This window comes from Malaclemys terrapin, chromosome 3 (assembly GCF_027887155.1).
Source record: "Malaclemys terrapin pileata isolate rMalTer1 chromosome 3, rMalTer1.hap1, whole genome shotgun sequence".
NCBI lineage: Eukaryota > Metazoa > Chordata > Testudines > Emydidae > Malaclemys > Malaclemys terrapin.
In genome coordinates, this window is record NC_071507.1 from 120337532 (window position 1) to 120362942 (window position 25411).

Genomic DNA, 25411 nt, shown 5'->3' on the forward strand with positions numbered 1-25411 from the left:
TGGGAGCCCGCTACCTACACCATTGTTCTTGGAAGACCCGGACATATTGTTGCATATGTAGAGATGTCTTCGTATCTCTTCCCAAACATACACACACATATTAAGTTAATCTGGCACAGTTCTATGTTGTATTTGTGAAAGTGAAGTGCTAATAAAAGCTGCTTTCCCAGCAGGAACAAAATATTATAATCAAATGAAATCACTTCTGTTTTCTCTTAAAGCAGGCCAAGGCTCGGGGTGAGAACTCTCACTCCCTGGGGAATGATTCACAGGGCAGGAGCTGCCCACTTTTCCCTGGCAGCTTCTGCAGTGAGCTGAATTGTTTCACTTCTTGATTTCCATACATAAATGAAGCTGGTCAGCTGGAGAAAGTGCCACTGGTGGCATTCTCCCCTTTCTAAGTAGACAGGGGGATGCCTGCAAGTGGGCAGGGCTCTGAAGTTCTGCTCAGTATCAGCCTCCTCCTTCTCAGGTGGTGCCCTTGTATCCCTGATTCTGTGCTCATTGCACATGCAGCGGCCTGTCTACATTCATCACCATAAGAAGTGCCAAGTGCCCCCATGCTGCCTTCCTGGCAGCACTTACTTTGAAAATGCTGCTGGTTTGCAAACATAAGAAGGATGAGGGGATGAAAACAAGAGGCATCTTGAGAATTAAAGCATTTGACACTAAGTCTCACAATTCACAGCATGAAAAAATCCCAGAATGCATACAGAACAGTGGCTGAACAGAATGCCGAGCGCTCATAGTGAAACAGCACCATGCTGTGAGGCCACAAAGATGGGAGGCAACATTGACTTGAATGCGGGATAACAATGCGGTGTCTATGAACTGATTAGGGATCCCTTGTTGCAGATTGCTGAAGGCAGATAAAACCCCCCAGAAAGTACCAAGTTACAAACATAGCCATGGCCTAGAAGAGTTGCTGTAGTGGTAAAGGTCTATGTGTTCAGTACCAAAGGGCCTAGGTTTAACCCATGAAAGTGGTAATTACACACACTCTGCTTGGTAATATTTAAACTGTGTAATTAGGAACTAAATTTCATAATAATTGCTCACTAAGTATTTTACAAAAAGATATATATATATGTGTGTGTGTGTGTGTGTGTGTGTGTGTGTGTGTGAATATGGTATATCAAAGGATTTTCTCCTTTTATGAGTAAACTACCTGAAAGTAAGTGGACATATTTTCAAATCTATAAGATTGTGGATAGATCATTTTCACATAATTCATCAGGGACAAAAAGCACAAATAGTTTTTCCCCTTCCATTTCATCTGTCTTCCTTAATGATGCTGCTGGTATGAAAAAGTTGGAATGAAAGTTAAAACTATAGTACTATCATTTGAATCGTTTACTGTTGAGTTACAGTATTTAATTCAGACATACTCAGGAAATTGGAGTCATATTACCATGTTTTTATTCAGACATTTTGAACTCTTTTCACATTTCTAAGAACTACCCTGCTTGGTAATCTTTCACTAGTGATCAGCCTTCAGGTCAAAGGTTGGAAGAGATCAAAAGAAAAAAAAACACCCCCTTAAAACTCCAATCAGGTTGCACACCAGCTGTAAAGAAAGTATTTTCCTGTTTCCAGGAGTGAATATCAGTCTTGTTTATTGAAGTGGAAGGCAGGAGTGTGGGCTTGTGTCTTGGAGCAGCAGAAATAGAGAAGAGAAGGTAAATATTATTTTATTACATAATATATTAGTAAAACATTTCCATTGGTAAATCTGTGAATGAATTAAATATCTTATAAGCTTCCGCAGAGAACTGTATGCATTGGAAATATTTTCCATCACTGTTCTTTGGCAATAAGCTGAGTGGCATGGGAATTTGATCCTGAAATGCTTTTTGTGTGTGTGGTTGTCCAACAAAGAAGTCACAACAACAGTGTGTGTGAAAGAGGTGACTGGTGAAAGTAAATGTAATTTAAGCCATCATTTGTTTTACAATATCAGCATGATGATGGAGTTTTTAACTGGTAGTTGATAGTTTCTGCTGTGTCAGCAGAGGTGGATGGAAAAGTTAAGGGAGAAACAGGTTTGTGTACGAGTACAACTGTTGCACCTGGCTGGCCTGATGTCATTCTACACATCACTGTTGGAATTTGAGATTTGTAGAAAGGTTATAACTCCTGTACTGCTGCATATGAGTGACCGCCCTAGACCAGCCCTTGTGCAGTGTCCATCAAGCTGAAAACTTCTGTAGAGCTTGTAGTGCAGCCTGAAGGGTAAAAGGAAGTTGAAATTTTTTACAAATTGAAAAAAAAAATGCAAGTAATAAAATAAAATTAGCAAGGGGGCTGATTGCATTCAGAAAGCAGGAAGGGGGAGAATCTTCAAGGTAACTGCAGCCCTGCTAGGTGAGAGCATATCATTCATTGTGTTATTTTTCTAATTTATGTAGTAGAATGAAGTTTGTTTTATCTTATGAACCAACTATTTTATCACATGGTGCTCTTCCATAGACACATCTAACTGTAAAAAAAAAAACAAAAAAAACCCAACAACATTATTCCTCAATCTGATTTAAAAGCTCCATTACTAAACAGGGAGATTAGCAGATTCATTGGGCAAAACCAAAAATGTAGTATCAAATTGAACATTTTGAACATTTTATGGGGTCCCCAAGAGAGAGGATTCTCTGGGCACTGCACATTGGTATGTTTCTGCCCTTAGTGTGCACTTAGGAAGCAAAATGATAAACTGCCCAAGTCTGGTTCTTGCATGAGTAGATGAAGCTGGTCACTCCCCAGATCTTCTTGCTGCTCAACTTTTGCTTTCTCAACTTGACAGCTTTGGGCTGAGTTTAAAGAGATACAGTAACAGCTTTGTTATCCGGAATGTTGGGGGAATGGGGCGTGCCAGTAAGTCAAAAAATCTGGTTAACTAAGGCCTTGGCTACACTTGCGAGTTGCAGTGCTGTAAAGCCGCCCCCAGCACTGTAACTCACTCCCCGTCCACACTGGCAAGGCATTTGCAGCGCTGTATCTCCGTGGTTGCAGCGCTGCATGTACTCCACGTCCCCGAGAGGAATAGCGTGTATTGCGCTGCCGCTGCAGCGCTGCAGCGCCAGCGTGGCCGCCCAATGCGCTGTAACTGGCCTCCAGAAGTATTCAGCAGTATCCCACAATGCCTGTTCTAGCCACTCTGGTCATCAGTTCAAACTCTACTGCCCTGGCCTCAGGTAACCAACCATGTGACCCGCCCTTTACATTCCCCGGAAATTTTAAAAATCCCCTTCCTGTTTGCTCAGCCCGGCATGACGTGGAGTGCTATCAGCGAATCTTTCTAGGTGACCATGCCTCCACGTTCCAAGCAACCCCCAGCATGGAGCAATGGCGAGTTGCTGGACCTCATCAGTGTTTGGGGGGAGGAAGCTGTCCAGTCCCAGCTGCGCTCCAGCCGTAGGAATGACGATACCTTTGGGAAGGTATCAAAGGACATGATGGAAAGGGGCCATGACCGGGACGCCCTGCAGTGCAGGATTAAAGTGAAGGAGCTGCGGAGTGCCTACCGCAAAGCCCGCGACGCAAACGGCTGCTCGGGTGCTCGCCCCACGACCGGCTGATTCTACAAAGAGCTGGATGCTATACTTGGGGTTAACCCCACCTCTACTCCGAGCACCACCATGGACACTTCAGAGCCGGGGGGGGGAGGAGGAGGAGGAGGAAAATGGGAGTGAGGGTGGTGGGCCGGATGGAGACACCCTGGAGCCATGCAGCCAGGAGCTCTTCTCGAGCCAGGAGGAAGGTAGCGAGTTGCAGCGGCCGGTACTTGGTGGAGGACAAACAGAAGAGCAGGTTCCCGGTAAGCGGTTTTCTTTTCGGGAAGGAATTTTTTCGGTGCGGGCTCTTTGGGAGGGGAGGGTTAGACATGCATGCCTAGATGCGGAATAGTGCATTGATGTGGTTTATCACATCGCGATAATCGGCTTCGGTAATCTCCTCGAATGTCTCATCCAGAACGTGTGCAATGCGCTTGCGCATGTTTATCGGGAGAGCCACCGTGGTCCTTGTCCCAGCCAGGCTAACGTGCCTGCGCCACTGTGCCACGAGGGGCGGGGGGACCATTGCTGCACACAGGCAAGCTGCATATGGGCCAGGGCGGAAGCCACATTGCAGTAGAAGACCCTCCCTTGCTTCCCAGGTCACCCTCAGCCGTGAGATATCGTCCAGGACGAACTCCTGTGGAAAATGTTGGGACAGTGTTCAGTGTGGGTGCCCCCTGCAGCTGTTGGCTCTCCCCAAGGCACAGAAAGCCAGAGGACAGTGCAGCCGTGAAACAACCAGTCCCCCTTACTCACCATTTTGAGGCTCCCGTGGGATATGTGTGCTCTGTTTCTGATGGGAAAATTATGCAATTGTGTAGACCCTGTGTGTTTTCTACTCCTTAAGTGCGGGGGGAATCATTACTCTGTCTGGTATAAACAATGCTGCCTCTGTTAAATGTTGCATTTTGCCTATACAGCTGCAACAACCTTGAGACCTCAGCTGTCCCTCTTATCACCTGCTCAGAGACTGCAAAGACTCAGGAAGAGACTGCGAAAAACCAAAGAAGACATGCTGCAAGAAGTGATGCGGCAATCTATTAAAGAGAATGAGAAGGCACAGAACTGGAGGTAGAGAGAAAGCAGGATCCACCAGGAAAATGCAGCGCACCGGCAGCAATGCATGGAGCACCGGCAGCAAAGCACGGATCGGCACATAAGCATCCTGGAGCGCCAAGCAGATGCTATCCAGGAGCTCGTAGCCATGCAGAAGGAGCAGTACTGCAAGTGCAAACGCCACCCCCCCCCCACAGCCCTTGTCCCGAAAGATGCGTGCGTCATGCACCTTTCCTGGCCAGCCTGTGTTAATGTCAATGAAATGCCCACGGTGATCCACAAGCGCCTGGAGAACCATAGAGAAATACCCCTTCCGATTAACGCAAATTCAGCCTCCAGGTGTTCAACCTTGGAGGTCCATGCCTGAGTGAAGCTTTCACCCTTCCCTTCACAAATATTATGGAGGGCACCGCACGCGGATATAACCGCGGGGATGCTGTGTTCGGCCAAGTCCAGCTTCCCATACAGAGATCGCCAGTGGCCCTTTAAACAGCCAAAGGCACATTCCACAGTCATTCGGCACCGGCTCAGCCTGTAGTTGAACCGTTCCTTGCTGTTGTCAAGGCTCCCTGTGTAGGGTTTCATGAGCCACGGCATTAATGGGTATGCGGGATCTCCAAGGATCACAATGGGCATTTCAACTTCCCCTACCGTGATCTTCCGCTCTGGGAAAAAAGTCCCAGCCTGCAGCTTCCTGAACAGCCAAGTGTTCCGAAAGATGCGTGCGTCATGCACCTTTCCTGGCCAGCCTGTGTTAATGTCAATGAAATGCCCACGGTGATCCACAAGCGCCTGGAGAACCATAGAGAAATACCCCTTCCGATTAACGTACTCGGATCCTAGGTGGGGTGGTGCCAGAATAGGAATGTGCGTCCCATCTATCGCACCTCCACAGTTAGGGAACCCCATTTGTGCAAAGCCATCCACTATTTCCTGCACATTACCCAGAGTCACGGTTCTGAGTAGGATGCGATTAATGGCCCTGCAAACTTGCATCAACACAATTCCAACGGTCGACTTTCCCACTCCAAACTGGTTTGCGACTGACCGGTAGAAGTCTGGAGTTGCCAGCTTCCAGATTGCAATAGCCACCCACTTCTCCACTGGCAGGGCAGCTCTCAATCTCGTGTCCTTGCGCCACAGGGTGGGGGCGAGCTCCTCACACAGTCCCATGAAAGTGGCTTTTCTCATCCGAAAGTTCTGCAGCCACTGCTCGTCATCCCAGACTTCCATGACGATGTGATCCCACCACTCGGTGCTTGTTTCCCGAGCCCAGAAGCGGCGTTCCACGGTGCTGAGCATGTCCGTGAATGCCACAAGCAATTTCGTGTCATATGCGTTACGCGGCTCGATAGCATCGTCGAACTCCTCACTCTCACTGTCACTTTGGATCTTAAGGAATAGTTCGACAGCCAAACGTGACGTGCTGGCGAGACTCGTCAGCATACGCCTCAGCAGTTAGGGCTCCATTTCCCGCAGACAGATCGCGCTGCTCAGAAACCGTTGAAAGATGGCGCCAAAGGTGGACGGAAACAGAGGGATTTCTGTAGGCGCCAACTCCGTGGGTGCTCTGGGGCTGGAGCACCCATGGAAAAAAATAGCAGGTGCTCAGCACCCACCGGCAGCCCTTGATCAGCTCTTCCTCCTCCCTCTCCCCCCCTCCAGCCTGCTGTGGATCAGCTGTTTGGTAACGTGCAGGAGGCACTGGGGGAGAGGGGGAGGAGTAGGGGCAGGTAGAGGCGGGGTGGGGGCGGAGGAAGAGGCAGGGCGAGGGCTTGGGGGAAGGGGTGCAGTGGGGGCCAACCCCGGAACTCAGGATGTCAGCGCCTCTGCATAAGCTGCCTTAGGTGGACCTAACTCTGTAGTATAGGCCAGGCCTAGGGGTGAAAGTAAGGTGGTACGGGGCGATACAGCGTACCATTAAAAAGTGGCCCCCAGTCTGTACCCAGCTGACTTTAAAGCGCTGCCACGGCAAAGGACCCATTCCGCCTTTTGGCCCACCTCCCCGGCCACTGACGGGGGGAGGCGAAAGGAGCAGCTGCCCCAGGCTGGCGATTTAAAAGGGCCTAGGGCTCCTTTAAATTGCTGGTGGAGCACTGGTGGACACGGGCCAGGCAGCGCGTGGATGGGCTGGCTGGGGGACACAGACCCTCCCAGCCCCGCCACTTCTGCCTGAGGCCCTGCCCCTTCTGGGGGCTGGAGCTGGCCCCCGTACTAGTAAGTCTTTGCCGTTATTTTCACCCCTGGCCAGGCCAAAGTCATGTCACATGGGGGGGAGGGATAGCTCAGTGGTTTGAGCATTAGCCTGCTAAATCCAGCATTGTGAGTTCAATTCTTGAGAGGGCCATTTAGGGATCTGGGGCAAAAATCTGTCTGGGGATTGGTCCTCCTTTGAGCAGAGGGTTGGACTAGATTACCTCCTGAGGTTCCTTCCAACCCTGACTTTCTTGCATTACTCTTTTTGAGCCTTGTATGTTGTCTAATGACACTAACAAGGGCTTTTCCCCCCACATACTTACTCTTCTTTGTTAATTGTATACCACAAAAAAATACATCTATTATTGGAAAGCCTTAAAGAGAGAGACCTGGGTATTAATTCACTTAATCTGATAAACTACATGGAGATTTCTTAAACCTGTTCCAACTCAAATACTGTAACAGACATACAAGGTGAAATCCTCTAGAAGGTTATTTTAATCCAATTTTATTGTCTCTCTACTGTTGGAAGGATGTAGCCAACAGGGCCGGCCCACAACATTTTGGCACCTGAGGCGGGGAGCTCAAATGATGCCCCATCGCTTGGGCCAAAACTTTGAAAGGTCTCAATTCTGCCTTCTTCCTGTTCTACTGCTCTCATGGTACTGCTCTGCTACCTATCTCTATAAAGGAGAACAAGTTAAAATGCCTTGTTCAAAAATTTTAAGTAACACATTTGCTGTTCAGGTGTTTGAAAGTTAACTTTTCTTGTCTGCACAGTAAACACCGGCATTTTTATCTGTTTGAATAATCGAAGTGGTGCTTTCCGTGCCTTCTTGGTGGCAAAGATTTGAACTGCTTCCTGAAGGTCCACAGTCTGGGCCAGCTCATACTCTATTGAGATGGTTGCAAGACCAACCAGCCTCTCCTGTGTCATTGAGGAGCGTAGATGTGTTTTTATTAACTTCAGCTTGGAGAAGCTGCGTTCTCCACTGGCACTGTTACAACTGTTACAGGAAGTGTTAGAAGTATGCGCAGAGCAACAAAAGCATTTGGAAAGAGGGTGGTCATCTTATTTGTGCACATATATTCCAGAACAACCTTTTGAGTTGATCCCGCTGAAATGTATCTTGAAAGGGCTTTCAGTTCATCACCTAAATGACTCGCATCAATATCATGCATGTCATCATGTATCAACATTGTCACTAGTGCCCTGCATTGCTGGTGTAGGTCTTCTTCAGATATAGTGAGGAGTTTTGGAATATCATACAACATCCCAAATATACTGCTGTGTTCCTTGAGCTGCATGAAATGTTCTTCAACTGACTGTATTTCACAATCTAGCACCTGGTTAAAGAATTCAATTTGAATTGTTGTTTGGGGTCTCTTATGGGATTATCCCATGTAATCAAAATGTCTTCATCTTCGGTGACTCTTGTATTCTTGAATGGGTGGGGAAATAGCTTCAGTGTGAAGTTCCTCTGCCAACTTCTGTGCACTCTTCAGAACGTTTTGAAATCCCTCATCTGACCAGTAAGACTGTAGGTATGACTTTGCTTTGTCCAGTTGTTCCATTGCTCCAGCTATATCAAGGTCAACACCTTGGAGTCTCTTGCTTACAACATTAATTTCAAACAGTATGTCATGCCACAACACTATAGGGTGACCAAACAGCAAGTGTGAAAAATTGGGATGGGGGTGGGAGGTAATAGGCACCTACATAAGACAAAGCTCCAAAAAATCAGGACTGTCCCTATAAAATTGGGACATCTGGTCATCCTACAACACTAAGCCACACAGAAATTTGAAGTTATTTATGTTTCTGGTGATTCCATTTCCCTCTGCCACTGTTCTCCCACAAACAGTTCCAGTCATAGCATTATCCTCCATAATGGCAACTGTGGCATCATCTATCTTGCCAATTTGGTGTTTGATAGGCTTTATCACCTCCACTCGAGAAAAATACATAGATGCTTTGAATTACATTAAAAAATTCAGCAGCCTCACTAGAAGCTGATGCTGCATCACTGACCACCAAGTTCAACGAATGAGAACTGCTCGAGGGTTTAACTCTGGGATCCATGTCTGCACTCCTCTGTTCGTTCCTCTCATTTTGGTGCGCACCATTATCGTAGCCCTGACCTCTCATGTCAGCTATCGCAATTCCGTATCTTCCAGCTTTTTAAGAAGCACACTTGTCTTACCAGCTCCTGTAGTATCATCAATGACAATAAATTCTAAAAAATGCTCTTTGACAGTCACCATTGAGGGACATTTTCACTAGGTTTTGTTGTTGTTACAAAACGCATTAAAGTCATTTGTTCCGTATGGCTGATGTCAGGTGTGCAGTCCAGAATAACAGAGTAATATCTTGCTGACTTCAGATCTGCCACAATTTTCTGTTTGACTTTTGTTGCCAGTAACTGTATGATCTCATTTTGAATTGTTTTTCCAAGGTAGTGGTGTGTGTACATTTCTTGGGTGGTGACTCTTCTTAGATGCTCCTGGAGTACAGCATCAAACTCAGCCATCAGCTCCACAATTTTAAGGAAGTTTCCATTGTTTGGCACATACAGCTGATCTGAAGTGCCACGCAGTACTAAGTTCTGGGTAGCAAGCATTCTCACAATGACAATGAGCCTTTTCAGAACATTTTGCCAGTAAAGAGACTCTGATGCAATTTTCTCTTGATGCTGATCATCTATTGTGGCCTTTAACCTTAGTCTCATCTCAAGCTCTTTCCACCTATGGAATGTTGTCTGGTGATTTGCTGCCTTCTCACGGCATGCCAGATTTCTAGCCAGATTTTTCCAGTCCTTTGTTCCTGTAGAACCCAATGTGGCTGGAACATTAGACTGGAAGAGATTGCAACAAAAACAGTATGCAGCATTCTGGGTTATTGAGTACATAAGCCATTGCCTCTCCACTTTGTCACCATTGGGGATCACATCATACCAGTAATGTGTTGGATGGAAACTTCTATTTTCATTGTCTTTGGGGAACATGAAGTTTTTCACTTGCTGTGGCCCATGCAGTACAAGGAAGCCCCTCAGGCTACTGCTCAAGTGGGTCCACAGTCCTGGATCATCTACACTTAAGGAACTAAACTCAGCAGCAGCTGTTTCTTGCGCCTCCACCACACTCTCTTCTCTGATCTACACTTTTCTTCAGGAATATGCATGGTTACATCCATTTGAGATGGAGATATGGATGCTGCAGTAGCTGCCAGGTCACCTGCACTCTGACTAATTGGAAAATCAGGCATCTCCTCACCACTCACATTCTCACTGGGGCCGGAAGACACACCGTGAACATTTGTGTCTATGTATCTCAGGAGAGCTCCTTCCTGCTTAGATAGAAAAGTTTCCTTGACTTTCTTTTTCTGAATGCTGACCCAGAGGGGTGTTTTCTTCTTTCACTCATGTCTGCTGTTCTGTGCCAGCTATAGTGGCTCTCAACACTGAATTGAAGGGGACAAATAAGCAGGCTGGTAGCAGGGCCTGAGTGAGGGAAGATATCAGCGTCTTAAGGGCCTAACTGGCTTCTACTACTTCAGTTGACTGCCTGTTCTCCTCAAGTCGGTTCAGGGAAGCAGCAGGAAACAGGAAGCTCCCTGAGGAGCTGTTGTTAATCAGTCCAGGCTCCTGGGGGTGCTAGAAAGGTACATAAGAGGCTCCTCCTCCTCCTCTCTCTCCCTGAAGCTCCTGCTGCTTTCTGTTATTCCCTCTCACCTTTTCTCCTGCCTGCCTATTATGTCTCTTGTGCCCTCCTTCCTCTACCTCAGCAGTCCACCATCTCTGTGCATCTAGAGCAGAGAGAATACATATACACCAGCAGACACAATTTTCTACACTCTGGGTCCTAGTGGCGCCCCCACCCCCGCCACAGTCTGGCACCTGAGACGGCCGCGTCAGTTCGCCTCATGGTAAGGCCGGACTGGTAGCCAATATGCTCCACAGGCACATATGTGGCATGATGTCACTATTTTATAAGATTCTTAACCGGTAAATCATAGTGGCCAAAAATAAAATTATCAAAGAAAACTCTTGAGAGGAAATAAACTTCCTCTCCCTCCCTCCTATTTTGCTGAACTTATGTTACTAGACAAGATGGACTGGGAGAAATATATTAAACAGGGAAATAGGAGAGAGAGAATCAGAGATAATATGATGGGGTCAACAAAATACCAGCCACAAAATTAATTGGAATGCAGCCTCTGGTTGTGCACAAGGACTAAGTCATAGCTCATAGAAAGCACTGGACTTTGTGGTGAGCTCCTTGAGTAGCTCTGATTTTAAGTGCCCATTTACATAGATTCTGTGAAGTTAGATAATTCATTAAAGCAATATTGGTGCCTAACAATACCAGACACTTGTACAAGTAAATAACTCAAAGACAATGTATTTACACAGCACTTTTAGCTGAAAAAGATATTCTGTTCTCATGCCAGTCCCTAAAAGTGCCATTTCTGTACTGTCATTCAGTTTCCTGTTTTTGTTAATGTACATTTTGCTATCAAAAAGGGATCTCTTTTATGTTGTAGTGAATTTTTTTTCCTGAAGGATAGATAACACCAAAATAAAAATGATATTAAATTATGTTTTCTAACCTGCAGATTCTTGACATAGGAGTGAAACTGAATTAACAATGGAGCCATCAGAAGAATTTGTGTTCAAACATAAAGGATTTAATTTCCAACCAGACCTTGTTACACCTGAATACATAGATTCACTGGAGGATTTTGAAATCAGAGACAGTGATGTATTTATTGTTACTTATCCAAAATCAGGTAAGACTGATTGCTTGATTTCCTTTAGGAAAATCATATCTGACTTTTGTCTTTAACCTTAATTGACCTTCCCCCCGCCCCCCGCCCCTGCTTCTTGACCACCATTATGACCTATTTTGGTGGTAGCAGTTTAAAATCTTTTACCTGTCAACATTTTATTGGAGACATTATCTCAGTTTCATCCCTATGTTTAAGCAATGGCAGAAGTTTACCTCTAAGCATTAATTTGCAAAGTATCAGGGGGTAGCCGTGTTAGTCTGTATCCACAAAAACAACAAGGAGTCCGGTGGCACCTTGAAGATTTACAGATTTCTTTGGACATAAACTTCCTTGTTATAATCTGCAAAGTATATTTGAACTGGGCAAATATTGCCAAAAGGTGTTCACAAATATCTATTTGTTTCTGTAATAGACAAATATTCTTATTCACCTTTGTGTAAATATTTATGTCAGCAATATTTTGGAAACAGTAAATTCATGGAAGGGGAAGATGGTGTGAATGCTCAGACTAATGAATTTTCACACAAATACAAAACCTCAGACTGCACTGAAACAGCCATCTCTACTGCCAAAAAATAAAGGACAATCCTCCACACACACACACACCCCCCGATCGATCCCAGTCCTCTCACAGACTATTCAAGCTGAATTACCAACGTCATGTACTCAGGTGATCAACATTTTTGTTCTCAGACTTCACAGTCTATATTTTCTTAAAACAAGAATAGCACCTCTTCCAGCCTATGAGGTTTGAGAATTACTTGCAGCTGAAGTTATAATATAGCAGAACCAACTCCTCTGTGACAAGCTCAGAGAGAAGGACTCTTTACCTCATTGTATACTAAACATTGTAACACAGCTTTTGACACTGACCAATTCTGGTCCTAAAGAACCCTTGGCACTTCTTAATAGAGAATTCCTTGTATCGCTGTGATGTCATGTAACATGCACAGAAAGGACAGACCAGTGTGAGCCTTCTCCATGAGGCCTGAAGTAGCACTGGTGTTCTTCCACTGCGGGGGTGGAATAGGGGTACTTAAAAACTCTCAGAACAACAGTATACAGGGTGCTTTGGATAGGGCCAGTGAATCCACTGGCTATTACTGTAATGGACAGTCATGCTGCAGCACTGAGGCTACATAAGAGGGAGAACTGTCTGTAGTAATCACGCTTTCTATGGGGAACCTGAATACCCTAGGTAAAAATATTTGAAGATTTAGTTATCGACCAGCACATAGATAGATACAGGATATTTAATACTAAAATGTACTCTTTGGATTCCCATTCCTGCTATATTACGTACTCCCTTTAAGACAAATTTTTGTACTTCATGTATAATGTAAAATGAGACACATCTTTGAAGAGTTTGTGATTATGGCAGATTATTACATGACATTACAAATAAAATTAGCATTAAAGCTGTTTCAAATAAGGCTATTTTCTTTCCCAGGGACTGTGTGGACTCAGAATATTTTGAGCTTGATTTATCATGAAGGCCATCGAGATGGAACAGAAAATATGGAAATAATAGACAGAGTTCCATGGCTGGAGTATAACATACATAATATGGATTATGTCCATCGTCTATCACCTCGTCTCTTTGCTAGTCACCTGCCTTACTATTTAGTTCCAAGAGATCTGAGGAATAGGAGAGCAAAAGTAGGTGATACTATTTTTACAATTTAATTAACATTACCCAGGAAAACTGGTAGCTTTCACCAATAAATCAGTCTAAATCTTCTGGGCCAGACTGTCTGTCCTCCCACAACAACCCTTCCAAAAGCAAATCTCCCCTGCATGGGGATGGGGCTCACTTCCTCCAAAGCCCCATTCCATGTCCCTAGACCCAGCCAAAGGGGGGAAAACAAGTTCAATCAAGACCTCAGGACTTCAGTGTCCAGTTTCAGTGGAGATCCCATTTTTCATGGAACTGCTGTGCTTGGCCTCTGAAACGGAGCTGCTTCTTCCTCATCATGACAGCTCCCCCTAAAAGGGGCATTAGTGATGGGTTATGATCATTACAGTCTGCATGTTATATTGTAAATTACGGTGTTTCTGTTGTTGTGGTGCATGTAGCTATGTAACTGTAAGCTCTTACGTTATCCATGTTTTACGTCTCCTGCATCTTTTAACGTCAGGAAACTTCTTGCTAATGATAGGGGTGTGGACTGTGCCAGATGCAGCTCAAGAGGAAGGATCTCCCAGGGTCAGGGATTCGCACCAAGCTCTCTCTCATGGAGATGGCTGCCCCGCCCTGCTGTGTTGCTTTCCTTAATCTAAACAGACATCATTCACACCGAAGGTGTGCGGTTCTGGCCTGTGAGAATTGCCTTGTGGGAGCAAAGCCAATCTCTTACATTGCTACCTGGATCTCCCATGAAAGTTGGCATGTGCTGTGCACCCACATCCCCAGGAGACTCCCTTCCCAGGCACCTTTGCAGCTTCCTTATCTCTGTTGCAGTAACACCTATGATAAAATGAGCAGATGCGTGTTGCAGAGCTTGCACCACATGAGCTCCATCAGTGCAACCTCTCAATCCATAGGAACCTTCCTCTTGATTTGCTTTATAGCTCAGCCCCGTTTCCCATGCAGAAATTCCCTAAAGTTACAGGGACAGTAAAAGTAAATGGAACAACAACATCTCCTAAGCTGCACATAGTACAATTTTAACTACAGACACTGGAAAATCTTGTCTTGCTTATGTATATTTTACAGGGCTCATGTAGATTTTCACAATTTTAAGAACATGTTGCTGGTGTAGGGAGTTTTTCCCTTGATGGGTTCTAGCTAGCTGGTTTTAGTGTGTACCACTATATGGCTTAGCTGTCTGTGTGGTTTTCCAGAAATTCTCAGCTCCAAATTGGTTGAGGTGTGCAGCAATGCATGTTAGCATTACTTTTTAAACATTGTATCCATTACAATTCTCTAAAAATATCTCTAGCTGCAATTTTTTTGAACGAGCAGTAAGTTCAGGCTTACTATGATTCACGTTTAAGGATGTGATTTTCACTGAAATACTTTATCAATATACGAAACTACACGTAAATAAGTAACTACTGCTGACTTAACAGTGTTTGTATTTAAAAGGAACTCAAAATCAAATCACTGTATTAAAGTTTAAATTCTTTTCAGATAGTACACCTGCAACTGCACACCCTGTTAATTTTTGTGTGGTTTATTATCACATTTCCCATGATTTTTTAAATGTTTTTGCTCCTCTCTGACTCTGTGAAAGACCCATGTAAACAACTGGAAAAAACTTGAGGACCTGATTCTAAGTACACTAACTCATGTGCTTAACCTTACAACAGTGAGTGATCCCATTGAGGTCAATGGTACTATCACCTTTATACAGTACACATGTGCATGAGGGTCTTTAGAATTAAGGAAGTGCAATAGTGCCACTGAATGTACAGAAAATGCTGGCAAAGACACACAAAAAATCCCATTCATTTAAATCAGGATAAACTATTTACTAAAGTACTTATTCTAACCCTTTTCAGATATAATGATTTTAGCATTACTTGCAGCAATAGCAATTTTATAAAACCACCGATTTTTAGGTTAATTGTGTCCCTTTGATATAACTGAGACTGTCACTCTTTTTACCTTGCAGGTTATTTATGTAGCCAGAAACCCGAAGGATGTTGCGGTTTCCTATTTTCATTTTTCCAAGTTTTCAGTCAAACTTGAGACAATACCAGATTTTAATATTTTTCTGGAGAGGTTTTTAGCTGGGAGAGGTAAGGTTTCATTTACTGCTAAAAGGCCAAACCCTGCTCACTGACCACAGCCTGAATAAACTATCTGAGTGGATAAATTACTTAGATGGAGGAACTGGTCAGAATCCTGGCCCCCACCTCACAACCTGGGGTCTAAGGTTGCAGTGAATGCCGTATCATTCACAAATCATAATAGAGATTTTGTGCAAAGGTAGTCCAGGGGAGCTGCACAGGCACATGCATTGCACCAATAAAGTGCAAGTTGCCTCGTGTATCTCAATTGGGTGTTCACTCTGAAACCTAACAATGAAGATTTGAATACATTTCAACTCCACTTAGGTGCTCAGATAACACAGGTGACGAGATGAGGATGAGCGCTATGCAAAGAACACACAGAAGTAGTTTTCTACTGTTAATTTTCTGATTTAGTAGTTTTCCACAACTGTTATGCCTATCCGGCAATTCCAAACCATTACTTATACCTTCCAAAGAGCCAAAAGACTCAGCTGTAACCTATCTAGCTCCTGAGTTCTCTCTTAAAATCTCTGACAATGCAACATTCTCACTACGGCAGCTTATGGCACACTGAGAATTTAAGTACATAGTAAAATAAATTCTACACATTCTTCTATTATGATAATTAGTGAGACTGTCTCATCTGCATAGGATCTTTTGGGCCTGAATCCAGCCTCTTCTCCCCTAAGCTTTGAATCCACTGCCTCTTTTATCCTTTGTAGAACCACACTACAGGTAATTTCCCCTACAACAGAGAGTAGTGTGACTCCTCTCCAGTTATTGCCGTCAGTGAGATCACCCTTTTTAGGTACTCTGCCAACGATTCCATGTTTTCACTTGTCAGGAGGAGTCTCTTCTTCCTGAACTTAGAACAGTTCTGTCATTTTTATTAGGGTAGTGGGGTCAAGTTCTTTTAGCTTTTCTGCTGTGATTTGATCATCACCTGCCATTTTGTTGTTTTTCAGCTTCTTAATTGCATCCTGTATTGCTGACATCTCTGTTGCATCAATGTTAATGCCAAGTAGATTATGTTCACATGTTTCATCAATATCTGGTGTTGAGCTGGGACTGAGTCTGTTGTGGACTTGTCTGAAATGCTCTGCCCATCTGTCGTTTTGTTACACCTCAGTCGTAAGCCTTTTTTCATCTTGGCTTTTTCTTGGCCCATTTCCTGTTTGAAATGTCCACACTTTTCACTGCGTTGTCTGCTTTCTTGTACTTTTCCTTTGCTTTTTGCAGTATTTCGTTTGTCTTAGCGTTCAGGAGTTTTCCTTTCAGTGCTTTTCTTTCCTTGTTGAGATGCAAGGTCTCTTGGCTTATCCAATCCTTGCTCTGTGTGTGCTGATACCAGGCAGTGACTGCTGCAGCTTGAATCACGTTGTCTCAGACCACTGTGCAGTTTTCTTCAGGTCCAATCTCTATCTCACCTTCCTCTGCCTCTGTCAGCACCCCAAATCCGTTCCATAGTTCACGTTGGAATTTCTCAGAGCACACTTTTGTTTTCATATTATTGATTTCTTTGCTGCTTTCTGTTTAAAGTTGGTCTTTCCCAGTTTTAATTTCAGTTTGGCAATGCAAAGATTTTGGTTGCTCCTGTCATCTGTAGCTTGATGTGCCCTTGCATCTTGGACAGATGACGTGAATCTTGAACTGATGCCGATGCAATTGATTTCTTTTTTTGTTTTGCCATCTGTCAGATTCCATGGTTCTTTGTGTATGTCTCTAGAAGGGATCAGGGTGGTTGCAAGTACTAAGTCAGACACCAAGCACAATTCAGTGAATTCCAGGTTTCCTTCATCATTGATATCATTGACTTTCAAAAGGTATTTGACAGCCTGCATGGGCATACATTGTGGAATATTCTTCAGTCCTGCGAAATTCCAGCTAAACCCATCAACACCATACCGACCACATACAGAGTTGCAAGGTTGCTCTATAAGAGTGAACAACCTGACAACAGAGTGGTTCATTGTGGACAAATATATGAAACAGGGCTGCATTTTATTTTTGCTGTTGTTTGGCATTGCCATAGACAGGCTAATGAAGAAGTATATTAGTAACAGAAAACCTGGTACCCAGATGGCAAAAGCCTAGAAGACCTAGACAGAGACACTACTGAGCAATACCCTGGAAAAGCTACAAACAGAGAAAGACAACTTGGCAAAATCTGTAGGTCAAACATGGCTCAGAATCAGTTACAGACAACCTTGAAATTCAGATGTCAAGCAGTAACTTCATATTAGAAGGCAAAAACATCAAGAAAGTGGAATAATTCATCTACCTAGGCAGCACCATTTTAGCCAACAGGAACATCAAGAATAATATGACATCAAGGTTGAGAAAAGCATCCACCTAATTCACTAAACTCAACAACACATGGACATCAAAGATATACAGCACCAAAGCAAAACTGAGAATTTTCAACTCAAAAATCTCCGTGATAACGTATGGCTGTGATAGCTAAAGATCTACTAAAATGTTAAACAGAAAATTAGATGCCTTCGAAAATAAGTGCCTACAAAGATTCCGGACATTGGATGGAGAGACGTCATCACCAATAAATATATCTGAGAAATCACCAGCCAGCAGCTTATTTCCACTAGAATTAGAAGGAAGTATTGGACATATATGGGGCATGGGCTTCAGATGCCAATACACAGAGTTCCACATGAAGCTGCCAAGTGGAAACCAACTGGGTTAGGAAATGAGGGTGCCCAAGAGACCTTAAAAAGTACCCTTGAAAGGGAGGGCAGAATAGTTGATCATAACATCATCGAGTAGATGGAAGTAGTATCAAATGACAGAGAGGAATGGAAGAGATTAGTTTCACCATGGGCATCAACATTGACATGGTTATTTTGCCTCTATATTTGACATTGCTGGAATACTGTGTCCAGTTTTGGTGCCCATAATTGAGGAAGGGTGCAGATAAATTGGAGAGGGCTTGGAGAAGAGCTGTGAGAATGATTAATGGAGTAGAACATGTGCCTTTTAGCAATAGACTCAAGGAGTTCAATCTGTTTAGCTTAACAAAGAAGTTTAAGGGATGACTTGATTACAGTCTATAAGTACTTATATGGGGAACAATCTAGCAGAGAAAGGTATAATACAATTCAATGGCTGGCAGTTGAAGCTAGACAAAGTTAGACTGGAAATAAGGCATAAATGTTTAACTGTGAGAGTAATTGGCCACTGTAACAATTTACCAAGGGTCATGGTGGATTCTCCATCACTGACAATTTTTAAACGAAGAATGGATGTTATTCTAAAAGATATGTTTAGCATTTATTTGGGAAGTTCTATGGCCTGTGTTATACAGGAAGTCAGACTAGATGACCACAATGGTCCCTTCTGGCCAGAGAATCTTTTAATCTATGAATCTATCAATTTAATTCTAGGTTTGTGATCACTAATCCATCAAAAGCAATGAAAAATATTATCTATAAATAAATAATCCAGGACATAAAAGTGAAAATATGCTGTGCTAGGTGAAAGTACCATTCTGTGGTGCCAGTGGAAGCTAGAGGTAAAAGTAGAATGTGTATTGGTTATCATGTAATGGTCTGTTTTTGGAAAAAAACAAAACTTGTCCTCAGATCCCTAGATAAGAAAATGGACTTGGCTTAGCCTTTATATCATGTTTACGGTGAAAGATAATCCAGTATAAGGCTGTGAATAAAAACAGGAACTGGAATAAAATCTCTGTGAGCCCACATTTTCCCCCCAACAGCAGAGGGAAGAGAAGCTGAAAAAAGGAAGTCTGATCCATCGATTCTGAAGCCATGCTTGTGAGGGTATTAGAATGCAAAAATGTCAATGACTGAATGGTTTTTCTGTTTGAGATCATTAACATTTATTTCTATAATTTTTCTCCTTCATAAGTACTGGCTGGCTCCTGGTTGGATCATGTTAGAGGCTGGACCACCCACAGGGATGACTTCAATATTCTCTTCCTTACCTTTGAGGAGATGAAGAAGGTGAGACTATTCAATGACTTTATATCTGAAAGAAACAGTAAATACAATGCCTCCAATTTTCAGTCTGATTTTGCCACCTTTACTCACATTGAGCTGTACTTTACTCTGTGAAGAAACTCTGTGAAATCAACGAGAAAGGCACTTTGGTCTCATTGATTTCCATGTGAGTCCTTCTCAGTGTGAGTAAGGGTGGAAAAATCAAAACCGTAGGGTGAGATGTTCAAAAGCACCAAAGTAAGTTAGTCGCTTAACTCCTATTCATTCAATAGCACATAGAAGCCTAATTCACTTAGTCACAAGAGGTTTCATTTGCTTCCTAGTGAAGTATATCTGCTGGATGTGAGTACAGTTAGAAAAGATAATAATCTTGCTTTACTTCTTTTCTTTTTCTGCATAGCAGGATGGCAGCTACACAACCCATCCCACGAGGCATCCTAAAGGGAAAGGAGAGATTTTGATACATTTTAGAACTTCTCAAACTGCTTTTAGAACTAAAGATGTTTTATCAAAATGTCATTTTTTGCAAAACTGAAGATCTTCTTGTAATTTTTTGTGAAAAATGAGATTTTAGTGCAATCTCTATACAAAACTAGGTTTGTAGTAAATAAAGTATATTTGCAAAACTGAAGATCTTTTTGTAATTTTTTGTGAAAAATTTCAATTTTTGTTAGAAACTAGTTTTTCACTTTTCTACCAGCTCATCTAGCTTTTAACTCCTTAACAACTTCACCTAGCTTAGCAGAAGTCAGATTTAAACTACTTTGAGTGTCCATACATGTGTTTGTTCTGGTTGAACTAAATCAATTTTAAACTGATTTTAGTCACACTTTATAAACAAGATCTGGAGTATCTGAGTGCACCTCTTAGCTAAATAAATAGAGATGCAGCAACATCCTCTCTGCTGACTTCAGCAGGAAGCATGTTGATAATAGCAGCAAGGCTGATTAACAAAGCGAGGAAAGACCCTTCCCATTAAGAGGTCCAACTCCTGATATATATATTCATAGATTCCAAGGCCAGAAGGGACCATTGTGATCATCTTGTCTCACCTCCTGTATAACACAGACCATAGAACTACCCCAAAATAATTTCTACAGAAGATCTTTTAGAAAAATATCCAATCTTGATTTAAAATTGTCAGTGATGGAGAATCCACCATGACCCTTGGTAAATTGTTCCACCCTCACTGTTAAAAATGTAAACTTTATTTCCAGTCTGAATTTATTTAGCTTCAACTTCCAGCCCTTGGCTTGTGTTATCTTTCTCTGCTACACTGAAGAATCCATTCATAAATATTTGTTTCCCATGTAGGTAATCAAGTCACCTCCTAGCCTTCTCTTTGTTAAATTAAATAAGAACATTATAATGGCCATACTGGGTCAGACCAAAGGTCCATCTAGCCCAGTGTCCTGTCTTCTGACAGAGGCCAATGCAAGGTGCTCCAGAGGGAATGAATAGAACAGGTAATCATCAAGTGATCCATTCCCTGTTGCTCATTCCCAGCTTCTGGCCAGCAGAGGCTAGAGACACCATCCCTGCCCATCCTGGCTAATAGCCATTAATACACTGAGCTCTTTGAGTCTGTCACTGTAAGGCATGTTTTCTAATGCTTTAATCATTCTTGTGACTATTCACTGAACCCTCTTCAGTTTATCAACATCCTTCTTGAATTGTGGACTCCAGAACAGGACACAACAGGGGTCCTTCTGCTTCCAAAATAGGTTGCCAAAGACAAACCAAAATACAGAGAGCCAGAAAATTATGACAACCCTTGTCTTACATGGTGCTAGCAGTTGTAATCACAGTCACAGAAATGAGCCTTTTCTCTCTTGATTAGGCCAGGAGGATGGGTTGGCTAATCATAGAATCATAGAATATCAGAGTTGGAAGGGACCTCAAGAGGTCATCTAGTCCAACCCCCTGCTCAAAGCAGGACCAATTCCCAGCTAAATCATCCCAGCCAGGGCTTTGTCAAGCCGGGCCTTAAAAACCTCCAAGGAAGGAGACTCCACCACCTCCCTAGGTAACGCATTCCAGTGTTTCACCACCCTCCTAGTGAAATAGTTTTTCCTGATATCCAACCTGGACCTCCCCCACTGCAACTTGAGACCATTGCTCCTTGTTCTGTCGTCTGCCACCACTGAACAGCCGAGCTCCATCCTCTTTGGAACCCCCCTTCAGGTAGTTGAAGGCTGCTATCAAATCCCCCCTCATTCTTCTCTTCTGGAGACTAAACAATCCCAGTTCCCTCAGCCTCTCCTCATAAGTCATGTGCTCCAGACCCCTAATCATTTTTGTTGCCCTCCGCTGGACTCTTTCCAATTTTTCCACATCCTTCTTGTAGTGTGGGGCCAAAAACTGGACACAGTATTCCAGATGAGGCCTCACCAATGTCGAATAAAGGGGAACGATCACGTCCCTCGATCTGCTGGCAATGCCCCTACTTATACAGCCCAAAATGCCGTTAGCCTTCTTGGCAACAAGAGCACACTGTTGACTCATATCCAGCTTCTCGTCCACTGTGACCCCTAGGTCCTTTTCTGCAGAACTGCTACCTAGCCATTCGGTCCCTAGTCTGTAGCAGTGCATGGGATTCTTCCGTCCTAAGTGCAGGACTCTGCACTTGTCCTTGTTGAACCTCATCAGGTTTTTTTCGGCCCAATCTTCTAATTTGTCTAGGTCCCTCTGTATCCAATCCCTACCCTCTAGTGTATCTACCACGCCTCCTAGTTTAGTGTCATCTGCAAACTTGCTGAGAGTGCAGTCCACACCATCCTCCAGATCATTAATAAAGATATTAAACAAAACCGGCCCCAGGACCGACCCTTGGGGCACTCCGCTTGAAACCGGCTGCCAACTAGACATGGAGCCATTGATCACTACCCGTTGAGCCCGATGATCTAGCCAGCTTTCTATCCACCTTACAGTCCATTCATCCAGCCCATACTTCTTTAACTTGGCGGCAAGAATATGACGAAGGAATTTGCAATGGCTTAACTTGCTACTCACCTGTCAGTTTTCAATGCTGCTGTAGCCTCTTACAGTGAATTAAAATCTTGCTTATGAAGTAATGTAGTAAGACTGAAGGTCCTAAATAAGAAATCACCTTTATGCTTTAGTGCTATATCCCTATGCTCAGTTTCCTTTATTTAAGTACACCTCTACCCAGATAAAACGCTGTCCTTGGGAGCCAAAAAATCTTACCGTGTTATAGGTAAAACTTATTATATCGAACTTGCTTTCATCCGCCAGAGTGCGCAGCCCCCCCCCACTCCCCCGGAGCACTGCTTTACAGCGTTATATCCAAATTCGTGTTATATAAGGTCGCGTTGTATCGGAGTAGAGGTGTATCCCATTATCTTTTACTCTATCATTTTATTTATTTAGTTCTTTTATTTTCCTAATTTGGGAAACTGTTACTTTGAAATAATGTTCATTTCAGGATCTCAGAGGCACTGTGCTGAAAATCTGCAAATTCTTAGGAAAGCAGCTAAATGAAAAGGAGCTGGACACTGTTGTGGAAAATGCTACATTTGATAAAATGAAAACTGATCCCAGGGCAAACTATGAGTCCATGCTAGGCAATCTCCTGGAACGAGGCAAAGGACATTTTCTTCGGAAAGGTAAGGCAGAAACAGCCAAATCTAATAAATATTTAATCCTGCAGATCCTGGCACAGGACGTGTTGAAGCTAGCTGCTTAGGACTTCCAATCACAACTTTCCATCCCCAGGAAACAATTGGCTTCGGGGCACTAAGACTGTTGAGTGAGGGTGTATCGTGTAACAATGCACAGACACCACATCTCACAGATTAAAAGAGAGCTGCGCTACTTTGCTCAATGCAATATCTTAAATGTTTGCCGAGCAAAGTACTGCAGCTTTCTTTTGATCTGTGAGAAAAAAGTGTCAATATTTTTTTAAAAAATGAAAATGTTCAATAAGGTCTCTTGGAGGGTAACATTCATTTTGTGTCATTTGTAAAAGGGAAGGGTCTTCTTCAAGAAATTAAAACATGTGAACATTAGAGAAAATTGAAAGCATTTCTGTCTAGTGCTTCTGAGAAACTTCACACATGGTGGGCATCTGAACTGATTTTGTCTCTACAGCTTCCAGGGGTTATTTAGAGTATGAAATTAGCCAAAGAAATAAAATCTAGGGGACAATTCTCGTGGCTGAGTGGAGATGGGTATTTTTCATGTTTTAGCCCTTATATGGGAAAGTCGTGAATAGATGTCAGGGGTTTGTGGCCTTCTGATACTGCGGAATAGGAGCAGGACTCAGCTAGATGGTAGTGGGCACTTTGGTATGGAAAAGGTAGAGAACCACTGCCTACTGTTAAGTACAGCATTGCATGAAAAGTATGTTCAGAGAAGCTCATATTTCTCTTAACAGTCACTACTTCCTATTGCCAATTTTTCTTCTAAAATTTGCAATGAAATAAATCAGCATAGGAAGATAACTGAGATGTATAAAACCACCTGTGCCTAAAACAGAATTAGTGACATTAATTTGACCCAGTATTTCTAGATAGAGATGTACAACTTCAATTTAAAAAAACAGGAGGGTGTTTTTTACTGTAGTTTGCCCACACCTTCAGGAGTGGAAATATACCGCCAACGCCCTAGAGAGCTACGTTCTGGGGAGATGAGAGAGGAAGGAATGGAGGAAAAAATGAACTGCACCCAACTAGCAGCATTCACAGCCTCTTACCTGCACAAGCGATATTCCAATTAAAATAAAATGTCCAAGTGGCAGCAGAGCATCTAACCACCAATTCCTCTTCTGTGTCTCCTGCCCCAGGGACCGTTGGAGACTGGAAGAACACAATGACTGTGGCACAGAGCGAAAGGTTTGACAATGTTTTTAAGGAGAAAATGAAAGACCTGTCTTCCACGTTCAGCTGGGATATTAATGACAACATATAGGCTGGTTTCCAGTTGGAAAGAGGTGAAAGTGTGCTAAAGAGAATGAAAATACATTTTTGTCTTCAGTGTTCATAAAAATCCATCATTCTGTGCACATTAAAGATTTTAAACCTGCAAAAATGTTTACTTCTTACACGTATTTGCACATCACCATAGTACCCCAGTTCTAAGCTATGAAAAGGTGTTACATACTGTCATGTTCTGGAGCAATCCAGGCCAGTCAGAGGTTGTATCCCCACATGTCCTATAAACCTTGGTGTCTTAACTGCCCTGAGGCTGTGGCTGACAGCCTGGACACCAACAGCCAGCAGACAAACATGCAGTGTCCTGAGTGTCTGCTCTGCAGCCCTGGTTCAGCGCTCTGACCCCAGCCGCCTGCCAGGACACAACAGCCCCACTGTAGTCTCAGTCACCCAATTACCTCATGCAGCGGTGACCCAAACACACTCCCGGTCCTGAATTTTCCCCAAACTGCTTTCCAACATCTAGCCCTTTCCTGGACCATTCAGAGAGATATTAAGGTTCATTTGTTCCTTTAAAGATACACTACCCAGCAGCTTACCACATTATCCGGAGTTAATATTCACTTTAAATCAAACACAGCCACTGTAACCCAAACGCCCCAAGTGTAATGATTCTGAGAAGCAAACTCTTCCCGAAGGCTCTGAATCAGAGATTGACAGGAGGTTACTAATCCTTTGCAGGTCCCCTCGGCACCCATCTGTCAGAGTTTGCCTAGGAAGAACACCACCTGCACCGCTGTTTAAATATAAACGTTCCTTTAATTACTAAGGGAGAATGCAAAGGGAGGAAGGAAAGGGAGCAGGGCTGGTGCAACCACTAGGTGAACTAGGCGGTCGCCTAGGATGCCAAGTGGTTGGGGGTGTCCGAGATTTTTCCTCCCTCCCCTCCCTTCCCCTCACACAGAGTGTGGCGTGGCTGATTGGGCGCCTGGACCTGATTTAGCCGCTCCCACTGGCCTCCAGCAGGCAGAGTCCCTCTCCCCCCTCCCCTTCCTCAGCGTCGCATCACCAGCACGCTACGGGGGAGGGTCTGTGGGCTCGCAGCCTGTTTGTTTTGGCTCCAGCAGCTGGAGCGGCATGGTGGTAACGGGAGTCTGGGGGGGCTGTCAGGGGGCGGGGGGAGGGTTGGATGTGTCAGGAGTTCTGGGGGGGCCT

At 43.7% G+C, this 25411-nt stretch overlaps 1 protein-coding gene and 1 long non-coding RNA gene across 2 annotated transcripts; one reads left to right on the forward strand and one right to left on the reverse strand.

Moving 5' to 3' along the window:
* The first annotated feature begins 1556 nt into the window (after window positions 1–1556).
* LOC128833451 (amine sulfotransferase-like) lies at window positions 1557–24353 on the forward strand. Its single transcript, XM_054021376.1, has 7 exons — window positions 1557–1679; window positions 11419–11592; window positions 13043–13251; window positions 15210–15336; window positions 19213–19307; window positions 22750–22930; window positions 24109–24353. The coding sequence occupies exons 2-7, from the start codon at window positions 11451–11453 to the stop codon at window positions 24231–24233; spliced, it is 879 nt and encodes a 292-aa protein (XP_053877351.1). The 5' UTR covers window positions 1557–1679; window positions 11419–11450; the 3' UTR covers window positions 24234–24353.
* LOC128833457 (uncharacterized) lies at window positions 19317–24093 on the reverse strand. Its single transcript, XR_008444240.1, has 3 exons — window positions 24019–24093; window positions 22317–22397; window positions 19317–19741 (listed from the first exon to the last, which is right to left on the reverse strand). It is a non-coding gene; the product is annotated as an uncharacterized LOC128833457 (long non-coding RNA).
* Window positions 24354–25411: the final 1058 nt, after the last annotated feature.